The sequence below is a fragment of the Gobio gobio genome (assembly GCF_949357685.1).
Source record: "Gobio gobio genome assembly, chromosome: 15".
NCBI classification, from domain to species: domain Eukaryota; kingdom Metazoa; phylum Chordata; class Actinopteri; order Cypriniformes; family Gobionidae; genus Gobio; species Gobio gobio.
Window position 1 is genome coordinate 41,702,722 of NC_137108.1, and position 14,752 is coordinate 41,717,473.

Sequence of the window (14,752 nt, forward strand, 5' to 3'; positions counted from 1 at the left end):
CTAAATCACCCAAATCATCGCACCTTCACACATTATTTATTTTCCATCTATAACGGAGTGCAAGAGGGAGGGTGGAGAGAGAGTGAGCAGCACAAAGTGATTTACAGTTCAAGTAAAAAAGGTTACGCCTGTTTTTTCTTTATTTATCCCCAAAGACCTACAACATCTGTCAAGGCGACTGTATTCTCTCAGCTCCTATCATTGTGTGGAGCTCCATGCCGCAATTATAGAGGAACCGAAGGCTGATTGTGTGAGACTACGCCGCATGACAAATACAGCGGCGAGGGTGGGGGGACGCCGGAGCGTCCTCGATGGCGCAGCGGCTTAGACGCTCTCATTAACGCAGAGCTCGGCACTGTAACGACGCTCTAATACAGTTGGATAGGTGTGAATAATACCTAATGCCACCTAATTACTCCAGTGCTAATATGCGGTGTGCTCCGCAACAGTGGCGCCTCTAAAGTAAAGCCAGTATCTGGAGAGAAATCGTGCGCCTTTGAGTCACCCAAGGGTGAGCATGATAATTAACTGAGTAAAGAGATTTTTTCTTTCATTTTTATGAGGAAGAAAGAGAAACAATTGCTGAAGATAAACAAACCAAATACCTTCACGTTGTTGCAAAGGTCTACCTGAGTACTGAATGTGAAATTAAAATATTGGGAGTCAAAACGAGTTGCACCAAGGTTCAAGTCTTGAAGCCCGATTTACTAACAGCTTGCGCCAGTGCAAACCCTCTTTTGACGTTACAAAACTATGAGAGGAGATTATTTAAATGAATCACGCAAGGTGATTTACTAAGGTTTGAGCTAGTCAATTTACCGGTACTTGCACCATTATTTTTCCACCCCAAAAAAGCACATCTTAAACCAGACGCTAATTTGCGCTGCTCTTGGTAGAATGTGTGGGTCATTATGGAAATAATCTGCCGTGTCTGTTCTTTAATTTGAAATTTCCACTTCCATTGACCCATTTTTGGAATTGCGTTCTCGCGCTTATTTGCCATGTTTGATAATTCTGGCCCTTGATGACAAAAGTCCCTGGTTCTTGTGTTTGTCGTTTTTTAACCAGAACACAGACCGTGTCCGTGTGTCGGCTATCAATGACATCATACCCGCGATACCCTCGTTTTACAGTTTTATTCTGTAGAAACCATGGAAACACCAAAGACGCTTTAATATATTATGTTTTATTAGACAATTGAGCAACTGTTTGGATACAGTCATCAACAGAAAACTCATTGTTATATAGCTCAACATAGTCAAGTCAACTTTATTTATATAGCGCTTTTAACAATGTAGATTGTTTCAAAGCAGCTTTACAGTGTTAAACAGGAAAATAATGCAGCATAATTTTATTCATCTGTATAGCCATTCTGGAGAAAACGCTGATATCATCAGTTCATTTCAACAGTGACAGTGTGGGCTTTAGATCAATTATTAGATCAGAAATTTTGTTTATATGGTTAATTTAGTTTATTAATTAGATTTATTTAGATGTTTAGTTGAAGAATTTAGTGTCCCCAACTGAGCACGCCAAGCCAGAGGCAACATAGTTAGCCATTGTTTAAATCTCTTTTTTTTATTTTATTTACTGTGAGTACCATGTTTTACTAAATAAAACAGTGCTGCATTACCCCACATACGCATGACTGGAAAAAGTGGATTGCTCGTCTGCGACATAATAAAAGCTCTGTGAAATCAATGAGTCATCAAGCTATGGCTTTGTTTTGAATAAGCGACCTCTAGCGGCGAAAAATTACATATTGTGGCTTTAATGTCAAATTTGATGAAGCACTTGTGAATAGAGTCCGGCAGGGATGACACTTTTTTGTAGGATTTTTCCAGTGGCTTTTGGACCGTTGAAGAAAATAAGCTCTGTGACCAACAAAAGTGCGATTGTTACATGTTTTGTTCATCAAGATAATTTTCACATATGAACACAACTTTTATGAGTTTTGAAGCCAAAATACAAAATCACCAGAAGTGAAAAGCTAAAGTTAGGCTATAACCACATAACGGTCGCACAACTTCAATATCACCACCACTAAGCTTCAGACAACTCTTACAACTCTTATACAATTTGGAAAGCACAATAAAGCTGCAGAAGCGGACTAGTGATTAGATGAGTTTACCTGTTTGGTGTGATGAACTTTAACTTCCCCGACAACCTCTTGAGTATCATTTAACGACTGCCTTTATCAAGCCACGTAAAAGCTTAAAAAAAATCACTAGAGGGGTATTACTGATGTATTTTATGTTGTAGAATAAATTGTGAAAATATCTTGAGCTTGTGTTAACCACCTTAACACAGGCATTTAACCAAAAACCCATTCAAAAAACCAACTGACTTCAGGACGATGGAACCGGAAGATCTAAAATGCTTGTTTCCAGGTTTTACAACTCATTCCTGCAGCACTCTGTTACATTTTTTCCACAAGATCTTTTTTTATGAGAAAGGAATTCACATTTGAATTGAGCAAGATTTCAGTAAATAGTGAAATTATATTGAAAAGTAGAAAAAGAAAAGAAAGGGAGAAGCCGTTACTGAGGTAAACCAAAAAGCTTTCCATTTATTTTTCACATGAATACTAAATGCCATCATTAAATCAAATATGGACTGTCAAGACGTGTTGCACCAGGTTTGATGTCATGACATGTCTCATCATTAACATCAAACTTGGGGAAAGATTTAGTAACAGCTAATGCCAGCGCAAACCCTCTTTTGGCAGATTTACTTAAGACACGCAGTGAAAAGTTAGCGCTGAAAAGGCGTGGACATGGCTCATTTTGTGACTGACCTTATTGCATATGCATTTGTTGGAGTTTCCCTTTCAGACGCAAAATTTATGGGAGGAGAGTATGAATCATGCAAAGTGATTTACTAAGGTTTGCACTAGTCAATTTATTGGTATTTGCGAAATTATTTGACGACCAAAAAAAAGTTGGGGTAAGTGCTTTCTGGTAACCGATGTTGATTTCAAAACATTAAAAAAACACCCCTATTTTGATAGCTCTGTCCCACACATACATAACCCACGCAACGACTATGGCGGAATCTGCTGTGCCAGCCGGCCGATGTCATCAAGTGAAAGCAATGTGTGTTACTATGGTAACCCAGGTCGAATGTTCAGTGAAAAAGTCATCCCTTCCATCCCAAAAACACAAACAGTTCTCATTAACAACTCAATAGCACGAGTACACGACAGTCCAACTAACGAACATATTACAATTATGACAAGATTAGAGGGTTATATCGATCACAAAAAGAGGAACCAAAGGAAACAAACATATATTAGGAGTATGTTATCTTACTTTTCGGACACAAAGCTGACGCTTGAAACAGAAAGTGAGGAGGTTTAAATGCTCCAAGCTTATACAGTGTGGAAATGAATGGGTAATTATCATCGCTGAAGTGAACGACTATACGATTGCAAATGGACAAGCAAGCAAACATGACAAGCATATTCAAGCAAAAGCTAGCATATATTAGTTCTGTGAAACAAAACAAAATCAATGTTACTCGCCTATCAAGAAGAAATAACACTACCTCGGCCTTCACTCCTCGAGTTCTCTCCAGCGCTGGAAAGCTGATCCGATATTTACACAGGTCCTACTCCTTGCCTGATCGTAAGCCTTCTTTTGTTCCACAGACATCTTCCACATTTGTTTGTCGTCGCTCGGCTAATGTCCGTCCTGTGTCGTGTCTTTTGAATAATGACGTGCACTGAACGCTCTCTTCTCCCTGTCATTAGTAGACACGCCCCTTACCGCCAATTGGCTATGAGTTTGTTTTGCTACTCGGCCTGAGACACTTTTCTAAAGTATTTTTGAAATACCACTTACCTTACCTCACCTTTAAACCATATGCGCTGCTCTTGGTAGATTGCAATGGTCATTATGGAAATTTTCAGCTTCGTCTGTGTTCAATTTGTGCATCGTCAGCAGAAATTTCCACTCCCATATGCGTTTTTTTGGGGGGGAATTCCACTCTCACACTAATTTGCTCTGTTTAGTAAATCTAGCCCTTGATTTTCTCACAGCACCATATTTGAAGTGAATGAGACTGGAGCAATCTCTAACAAGAAAGAAAGGAATATGAACAATCCAAATATCTTTGTATTGTTGTTGACGTTCACCTGAATACTAAACACTATCGTTTACCTTTCAGCTTTATGTATTTTTGTTGTTGTTGTTGAGGAACTGTCAAAGGGTAGATAGTGCCTTTGCTAAAGGATATTGCCAAACGTTGACATTATATGCAAATGTTGTTTATGATCTGGCAGGCGGTACAGATCCTGTCTTGGTCGAGACTGTGCAGCCCACGGCAACTTCCCAAAGCCACGCCGCTGAATCAGGCCTCTAATGAGATCTCAAGGGCTGCAGTTAGAGCGCCACTTTGTACCGCAGCAGTTGAGACGTACAGCAACAACTCGGAGGCCTCCATATGTTGCCCAGGAGGCGGAGAGACTAACCCAGAGTTTCAGACAATACAACTGAACCCGCTCTCGACTTCCCTTTTACCGTGAGCTCAGACACACAGTGAAGAAGGTGATGGAACATCAAGAGCTGTGCCAGTCGAGTGCAACTTTATTTACGTCCCTTCGGGTGTTTGCTGCAACATCTCGTCTGGTTGTGAGTGTTGAAAGGCCAATGCAAACTTACAATCCATTTGCAGTTATCAAGAGTGCTGGTAGTCGAGGAAGCCCCGAAAAATGTAAGAATACACCCACATGCACACTTTAACGGCGTGATTTAGTCTCCTGAAATGCATATAGAATGCCCTCAATATTCAAGATAAGCGGCCAAAAATATCTCTGTATGTCTTTTATATTTATATAATTTAATATAGTTAATCAATATCACAATGAGTGCTGTTATTTTCTCCAAATATTAGCATGATTACAAATGTGATATTGATTTTATACAACAGTTCAATAAATAAGAAGTTATTATAAAATGACTTTTGCTCTATTTCGACAATGAAAAAAAAGGACTTTTTTGCATCTCTGAGCAACACACGGCGGTGTTTCGTTACTGACTGAACGAATCGTTTGAATGAATGATTCAATGACTCACTCATAAAGACAGTTAAAATGCTTAGTTCCTGAATGAATCAGCCCTTTGAATGAATTGGTTGAAACTCACGCAAAGGTTTTGTGAGTGAACGCAGTTTCTCAGAGGAACGCAAAGGTTTTGTGAGCGAACACAACTTTTCTCTGGGGAACGCAAAGTTTCTCGTGGTACGCAACGTTTCTCGGAGGAACGCAAAGGTTTTGTGAGTGAACGCAGTTTCTCAGAGGAACGCAAAGTTTCTCGTGGTACGCAACGTTTCTCGGAGGAACGCAAAGGTTTTGTGAGGGAACACAACGTTTCTCTGGGGAACGCAAAGGTTTAGTGAAAAAAAGATGATTTCTGTCACTGCTCCAAACTGACCACCGCAAAGAATATAAGGAATATCAAAAACTTAAGCTGTCCACGGCAGTCCAACAGAGTAAACACACTCAGCAAAATATCGAGATATAATTGTGTCAACATCACACACCCCTACCACAAAAATATAACATATAAAAACAGATTTGGAGTCACAAAGATCATGTGATGTGAAATAAAGAATACTATGGACATACTTTAGATCGCTCACAGAAACAGAACAATGTTTCTGGAGGTTTCCACAAATCTGATTCAGGTTCTGATCTTCAAATATCTCCTTCAAATGAGCCATGTCCTCTCTCCCTTTAATAAAAACTGTTACGCACCCTCACGCAAAGCTGCCATCTCTGCGGCTTCCTCGACTCAATCTCGTGCTTGACCCTCAAAAGCACAGAAGTAGTAGTCAGCACGGCTCATTAATGAGACCCTTTCTTCAACATATTGTCTCATCCTGCCAATGAAGATCTCCATCTCACAGTGGAGGAATGAATGGGAGAGATTAGGATCAGGCATATGCCATTAGCCTCAAATGAAGTGCTTCACGCTGGGGAGATAAGAGGCAGATGTGGCGAGATAGCGCGGCAGAGCGGGGAAATGGCAAAGAAAGTGTGCAAATTGGGCTTACACATCATGAAACACTATTATTACCAAATTAGCCCCAGGTTTTCCCGCCCATCGTGACAAAAAGGAAAGAAAAAAACAGCAAAGCGGAACAGTTAAAGAACTTTTTGTTGTTGGCGCAATCGAACACTGACCTGCGAGATGTTTGAGCATAGTTTTGTTAAAGGGATAGTTCACATAATAATGAAAATTCTGTCATCGTTTACTCACCCTCATGTTGTTCCAAACCCATATGACTTTCTTGCTTCTGTGAAACACAAAATGTGAAGTTTTAAGAATATTTTAGAATATTTTAAGAACAAATCCATTCTTTTTTAATATAAGAGAGTGAATGAGGACTTTAGTGGTAAATCTCCAAAATGACAAAAAGCTATAAAACTAGTAAATTTTTTTTTTTTACAATTTGTGCACTATATTGTGTGTTGTTCACATTTGTAGTTCGGTTCGCTTGGTTTGTACACATTGGCATGATACCGAACCTAAAGGCATAGGGTTATGTTCACAACCGGATTGGTCGGCTTTTATCACGTATATTTTGCTGGGCTAAATGCACTCGTTGTATGTGCGTAGCCTACATATGATAGTATTTTGAACAGCTGAGAACTTGTGAAGACCTTATAAAATGTGTAAAGGAGTCAAAACAGCGGCAGGAATCCCTCCGTCACACACACAAACGAAGATCTGCTGTGAAGCGATGCGGTCACCAAACTGTGATGGGCAACATCGCGACTATGATGAGAAAAAACAGATATTCTTGAGCACTCGTATCTTGTGACATGTCCCGTTTTTGGTTCGTTTACATGTCTTTGGTCCGTGTTGCGTTCATATATCAGTCAAACTGCACCAGAGTTCGTTTGGAAGCAGATCGAGACCCATCTTTTTAGCGGCCTCAGTCCACTTGTTTGGTGCGCAGCAGGGTTCGGATGGAAGGGTTCATTTCACGCTTATTCAAATTAAATCGCAAAACTGAACAAATCCTAAAACTCAGGTCTTCCATCGTAGCAAATTCATGGGAGAATTAGAATGAGTTCATTCAGAATGAGTTGGAATCTTTCAATAAATAATATGATTTAGTTCACAAAACCTGAAAGATTCGTTCAAGAATCAGACTGGTCTGGTTCTCGAGTTTAACTGACTCAGTGATCCGGTCACAGCGGTTAACAGCTCGCTGATTATTAGTGAATAATGACTTAAATATGGTCTGTTTGTCACACAAAGCTTTTATGTGACATCTGAAGACTTAAAATATAGCGCACAAGTCATATGGTCCATTTGTTGATGCTTCTGGTGCAGTTGAATCCTTTTGGAAGCCTGAAATCTCCAGTCTCCATTCATTGCAATAGCGCGGAAAAAATAACTAATACATTATTTAAAATTTCCCATTGCATGTTTCACAGAAGAAGGTCATATTTATTTTTTCAGTGAACTATTCCTTTAAAACATTTCATTGTGCACTAAATAATGACAGAATGATGGACGCTCTGCAATAAGAGAGAATAAACTGCAAAAATGAAAAATAAAAAGATACCATTTGAGGTTTCTCAGATTGTCACACTGTCTGAACTCTATGGAGAATCTCTAGTCCGGCCATCACGATTCATGAACATCAGCCTTTCTGCATTAAATGTAAGAGGTCTGGATTGGCCTCGAGCAGATGAATTGAATGTACCGCTACTAGAATTCTTTTGTGTCCATCAGGAAAATGAGTGTGTGGGCCATTCATATGTATATTGAACTATTCGTCCTGTGATTGCACTAGTTTAGCTCTTGTAAAACGGGGCGCAGGATGTATAAGGAACAGCCATGAGGGAATAAGTTTGGCATGGAGAGAGAGAGGGGGAAGAAAGCTGGCAGGCAGGTTGAGGCCACGCCAGTGCCGCTTGCGCCATGCGGTGAGGCTGAGACGGTGAGTGCCAGCAAACGTGGCGTGAAGAGGAAAGATCAAACAACACGGCTTGCAGATCTCCACCAATCTGCTCCATATTATTCCATCAGCCAAAGAGCAGCCGAACACGCAGCCAGCGACCACACGGAGGAACCAGACGTCGCCACAACCATCGAAATACCATGGGATAGTAATGTGTTAATCAATCAATACCTTGGATTTTCCATGCGATACTGTCACCTTTGAACAGTTGGAACTCACTCAAATTGGAGGACAGGAAAAATCAAGATGTCAAAATGAAATGCAGTTCGCAAATATGACATATTTGCACATTTAATTTAAAAAGACATGCACCAATGCACAATAAGACCAATAGTCTAATATAAAATCGAAGTGAACTATCACCTGTGAAGACATTTATTCCACCAGCGCCGATATATTTGTGCTCTGCGGCGACCCCTGTGGGTTCCACCGCGATCCAATCCACGCTGATCCGGTCCAGAAAGAACACTCCAGATCTGCGTGCGCTGAAAGCAGCAGACGGTAAACAGGCTCGGCCATCTCCTCCACCAGGACAGATGGTGAAATGATACAATATGCTTTCCAAAAAACCACAGCGCATTCTGAGCGCGGCAGTGATGGTGCTGATGGTACCGAGTGGTTTGGTGTGTCTGTGGCTGATGAGCAAGATCAGAGCCAAACCCCTTTGCTGGTGATTGATTTCAGAGATCTGTGTGTGAGTGTGTGTGTGTGTGTGTGTGTGTGTGTTAGTGATATTTTGGCTCAGCACCTCAAACTACTGCTGATCTAGAAACTGACTACATCAGTGAACAAAGGAGAGAGAAGGACAAAGAGAAAGACTTCATTCTGACCCATAGGAAAGAAAATCACAAATGAAATCTCAACTATTGCAAATGGATTTTTGCCGAAGTTCTGAATTTTAGGGGAAACGGCTGAGACAATCTTGATACTTAAATGACACATAACTTAGGTCTCAATATTTGTTTGTCAAGATGTGATCCCATAGGAAAGAAAAATCTCCTATACAGCAGTCTAATGAAAATGTATTAACAGACTTGAAGGCTCCTGCTTCATAGTTTCTCCTAAAAAAAGATTCATATCACTTCTCTAGAGTGAGATCTTAACTCTTTCCCCGCCAAACACAGAATTTTCCATTATTTGTGTGAAAACGCTTCCCAACCAAACACAGAATTTTTCTGGGCTTCTGTGTTTTCACTGTTATACACTAGGGGCGCTATTACGCATTTTCTGAATGAGTCCAGAATCTCCTGATCAAAATACAGGCGAAGAAGTTGCAATAAAAACAAGCAATTGTATGTAAGCAGATGCATATGTAAAATAACGTAATCATCAACATTAAACATCATATAAATCAAAACTGATAATGTTACTGAATAAAATGTCGACCCAGGGCGAGCTATAGGACTCATCAAGCATTAGGGGTGTTGATGGACTCTATCTACTCCATCTGTGTTTGATCATCGCTCTGAATCTGATCTGGATGTAGTCTTTGACAAAAACATGATTTTCTCTGCTTTTTGTTCAAAATGTTGCTTTTTTATGAAACCTACCCATATTTAAGTGTTGATAAAAAAGGAATGCATGAAGCTAGAATAAAAGATTTTTTTGGTTTTGTTTAAAAGCAGAGGGTCTGCTCTTTCTTTTGTTATTTTGCATGCTCAGATATTCATACAACAAAAGATTCTATGGGCCATTACATTTTTGTGAAAAAATGATCACAAACCATGGCGGTGGCTGGCAACCTTCTTTTTTTTTTAAACACTGGCAGGGAAAGAGTTAATGTCTCAAATTTTGCTCAGATTTGCCAAGATTCCAAAGTCTGCAATCAAAAGTGAACTCAAACATTTCTCATTAAATGAATCCAATTCTTACTGCAATATATTACAACAAAAAAATCATAATTAGTGTTTATTTTATTCCTCCAAAGGAGTTTTAGGAGAAGACCAAGTCTTTTTATGAAAGACAACTGGAATTTGATCAGAAACAACTAAGACAAAGATGATACTTAAATGAGAATGTTATTTCATGATGTAGATTTTATGTCCAAGACACAAAACATGCAATAATATTAAAACAGATATTCAGATCTAAAAACAACAACAAAAAAACGTAAAATACAGAAAACCGCTGGGTCAGAAAACCATGAATCCAGGGGGAAAAAAATAAAGACGCAGCCAAAGAGAATGTAAGGCATTTTGAAAGGGTTAATGGGATGGTCACATGCTGTAAAATAATATCTCACTAGAACGCCCAGGACCAATGAGGAGCCGGGCAGCGGCCCCCAGGTCCCCTGGCGAGGGGCTCCGTCTCCATCTTTTGTGGCCCTGTTCAAGCAATTAAGCCCGGCTCGGTGTATTCTAAGGGGGATGTCAAGTGAGAAAAGTCATTTTGTGGCACTGCACTCCTCAGTTACGGTCATGCTCAGTACCAGTGCAAATTAAAACTCTCCCGCCAGCGCTATGTAAATACGGTCGTGGACCGCGCTGCGCTTTAATGAGCCATAATATGAAAGAGCAGTATAAAACCGACAGAAAATAACCGGACGCTTGACAGGTGACAGGTGCTACAAACTTTTTCAAGGAAGAGGGGGAGGGAGAGAGCTGGGATGAATGTGATATTCAGGAATATTCTAGCAAAGTTCAGGTCCTCTGGGATCGAGATGGAGACTGCTGGAGGCGCTTCTGAAGGCGGAAAGAGAAGGTGGCGGAAAGAATAAGATGTTTTTTCCTCCTGTTTGAAACATTCTGAGGCATAGTCGCTATGTTAAAGGGATAGTTCATCTCAAAATGAAAAGCTGTCATTATTTAGGGTGTGTTCACACTTGGCATGTTTGGTTCGATTAAAATGCAGCAAAACAAGGGGGCCGAGACCGCTGAAAAGATGGGTCTCGGCCCACTTCCCAACGAACTATTGTGCGAATGAAATATGAACGCAACACGAACCAAACCGAGAAAAACTAATCGAACCAGGGCATGATGTCACAAGATGCGACCCTAAAACGGACAGAATGCTCAAGTACACCTGTTATTTTCTCGTCATAGTCGCGATGTTGCCCATCACAGTTCAGTACAGGCATCAGAACCACGTCTCCTCGCAGCAGATGTGTGTGACGGAGGGATTCCTGCCGCTGTTTTGACTCCTTTACACATTTTATAAGCTCTTCTTGAGTACTCAGCTGGTCAAAATATAACCATATGTGCATACAACAAGCACATTTAGTACAACAAGCACAAAAGTTCCGTTGCAAAATATACGTAATAAAAGCCAACCAATCAGGTTGTGAACATATCCCTATGCCTTTAGGTTCGGTGTTAAAAATGTCAATCTGAATGCTAAGCGGACCAGCACTAAATGTTAGGGCTGTGCAATTAATCGAATTTCGATTTCGATTTTGCCTCCCAACGATCACCAAAATAGTACAATCGAGAAAAAACGATTATTTTGCCATGTTCAGTTTTGCAAGAACACTCTTATTTTGTCTTGCGTTCTGAATGAAACGCGCACGCGCTCATCCGCCCCTCCCGAAGCCACAAATCTCTCTCAGTTTGTGAGTCTCGTGACTCGTGTGCATATCATCCGCTGGAATTTAAAAACTCTTTAAAAGACTTTAAAAGAGTAAAGATGGCAGAAGGAGGGCAGTTACAGCAGCGTTTGGTGAGCAAAAAAGGCAAAACCAACTCCGTTGTCTGGGAACAGTTTGGCTTTGAGGAATCAGACGACGAGCAGAAACATGCTACGTGCAAGATTTGCTACATGGTAGTGGCTGCAACGCAAGGGAACACCACGAATTTGTTTAACCACTTGAAAATTAAACAGAGTGACCTATGACAATCTAATAAAGAAACAAAAACTGACGAGAGCAGGGGTGCCGTGTAAACGTCCTTTTTTCCCCTCATATTTTTCAAATGATTCTCTCTTTGTAAACTTTGTTCAATGCATGCGAGTGCTGCCATATTTTCGAATATGACCAGTCGTTTTCACCGTCATCACCCGGGTTTAGTGCCTGAAGACGTGAATGAGAAGCCGCGCGCGCTGTGAGAAAATGTATCTCTGTGCGCTCATCCGAGAGCGCGCACACGTCTCTCAGCGGGCAAATATCGAGTTCTCTTTCAAGTCTTGCTCTTGAACGGACAAACTCACACAAAACGTATGTCAACATGTCCATCTTGATGAGTATTCTAGCAGACATAGTCTGTATATGCCTTAAGTGAACTTTATACAGTCGACGCATATCCGATCATTAGGTCTTAAAGAGGCAGTAGCCTTTACTGCTGTCTGTTTAATGTCAAACAACAAAAGACAAGGACATCACTCAACGCTCTTGATTGAATAGCTTTTGTAAGTTTAATAGGATTAATCTTTAATTTATGCACTCAAAATGTATGCAATGCAATGTTATTTTACATTTGACACATTTCTGTACCTGAAAACTAATGTTAGACGTACCTGAAAAGCATATCTAGCCGAACCAAATTGTTGATCTTATTTATTTGTGGTTATCATTTTTATGTGAATACTTTTATACTTTGATTTGAATATATGTTATATTATTTATTTTAATAGTTCAAAAAGTACAACAAATGTTACAATTTCAATTGAATTGTTGAAAGGTGTATTTTTAATAAATACAACACATTCCCAAAGTCATGTGAAATAATCGTGTTACATAATCGTGATTTCAATATTGACCAAAATAGCGAACCGGAGTAAAATGTGAACACACCCTTACTCACTCATGTTGTTCAAAAAGCCCCATGAAAGTCTGTATAACCAATGTGCTATATATAGCCGAGAAACAGACCTAAGTGTCGGTAAATTCCCATGCTGAAGCTCTTATATGTTATTCACACTCACCTTTATTCAAAATCATAAATTACATATGGATGCATCTCAAGATTCTTAGCATTGAACACAAAAAAACATTGGTGGGCTATGTCTTGCAACCCCACCAATTCAACTTATGTAAAATGGACAATAAGATCTGAGATTTTTACAGTCAATAACATCCTAAATACAGCACACATGTTGTAGGGAGTCATTTCTGGAGCCTGCCAGCCTGTGGTCACTATGAACTATTTTTCATAGGTATTTACTCACTCTCATGTTGTTCCAAAACTGTAAATTTTGTCAGTGGAACACAAACTTTTAAACATATAACAGCATATAGGTTAAGAACAACATCAGTAAATAATGACAGAATGTTGATTTTTGGATGAACTCTTCCTTTAAAACATGTACATAATTTTCCTTCAATCCTCTGAAAAGCTGTGCTAAAAACCTTACATGGATTACCTATCACTAAATCTGCTTTGCATGCACAACGGGGGCGGCCGAGTGGAAATGAAGCCTCTCTGCTCGAGATGGAGTCTACTGACGGAATCTGCATCCGTGCCCGCCGATTAATCCGAGACATCCCACCCGATCCACCCGTCATTTACAATGTCACATAATCCATAATCAAGATTTAACAGGAGTCAGCGCTCGGATCAGCGAGCAGAGAGAGAGGGAGAGAGAGAGAGAGAGAGAGAGAGAGAGATGGAGATATTCACAGGAAACAGCAGGTCAGTCTGATATTCACGGACAGAGAATGCCACAATTTCAGCCCAGTTACTGCAGAGAGAGGAGGCTGTATCTACAGGTAGCCTTCAATAGGACTGCAGACAATAATTGTTGCTGAACGTGACTATAGAGGGCAATAGCTGGGTTCCAGAAGTAATAAGGAAATTGTTTTGAACAATAACTTATAAGCCTTTAAAGACAGAGATACTCTAAACTATAAGGTTGTTAATCTGTGGTATTTGCTTCTGTTGAAGCCATTAGCCCGTGTTATTTCAAGCTATTTGTAAAATAATCGTGTTTAACAGCTTAGTTCCTGGTGAAAAACTACATTACCCATGAAACTGTACAGAAAATTACACCAATCAGAGTCAAAAAAATTAGCAAACGTCAAAATAGCTCTTTAGCTCTGCCCATTCCCATGAAGCACTGCGAATGACGTAATCGAGTTGATCCGCTGTCTGCGGATGTGACGTCACCACCGCTGCGAGAGCGAGCAGAAAATAAGAGCAGTTCTATTTTTTGGCCACAGGTATCAGTCGCGAGTTTAAATTTCAGAAAAACGCATATAGCCCCTTTAAATCAAAGTTTGTAGTGTTGTGATTTACCTCATAGCTGATTGGCTTGGTTCATGGCTTATAAATCTTTAACAAAGACTTTTTAAAATCCCTATGGGAAAATTTATGGAAAAAATACTGCCGGCACCACTGAAAAAGGGGATGGGCACAGTTGCTCTTTCATTCAAACAGACTGAAATGTACTGGTTCTCCTGGAGCTAATTATGAACACTGTTTGTTGATGAGATTATAAAGTCATTTGTCAAAACCAAATAGGCATACAAGTTATTTTAGTCATTTCTGAAACAAACTGAAATCATCTAGACCAGAGACAAATTGTAAAGTTATGTAAATGACAACTGCACTAAGACAATGGAGCGAATCCCCTAAAGCAGTGGATCTCAATCACTGATCTGATCAATCATGAATTCCCCAAAAGACAAATGAGCGAAATAAGATCTGTAGACTTTTGGAATTTGTCGTCTGAGCCAGTCAAAACCATGTTAAACCTATTCCCAGAAGTAACTGGAGAGTTATGAAGGTATTCCAGAGTGGTAGAATAGTGCTATTGTCATCTAATCTGATGACTTTACTGGAGAGAGAGAGCGAACTGTGTGAGCAGTGGTTGAGCATGTTAAATCCAGCTTAAATTAAGATTCAGC

The 14,752-nt window shown here is 40.0% G+C and overlaps 1 protein-coding gene across 4 annotated transcripts in view; it reads right to left on the bottom strand.

Annotated features, from left to right (window-relative positions):
* The window catches only part of zfpm2a (zinc finger protein, FOG family member 2a), a 213,637-nt gene that overhangs the window by 29,857 nt on the left and 169,028 nt on the right, over nt 1-14,752 (bottom strand). Inside the window, exon 2 of one of the 4 annotated variants that reach the window (XM_079836442.1) lies at nt 6,261-6,297. The exons of the other annotated variants lie outside the window; for them this stretch is intronic. Coding sequence (XP_079692568.1) covers nt 6,261-6,282 — 22 coding nt within the window. The 5' untranslated portion in view covers nt 6,283-6,297. The remainder of the gene's footprint in view (nt 1-6,260; nt 6,298-14,752) is intronic. 4 annotated transcript variants of the gene reach the window in all.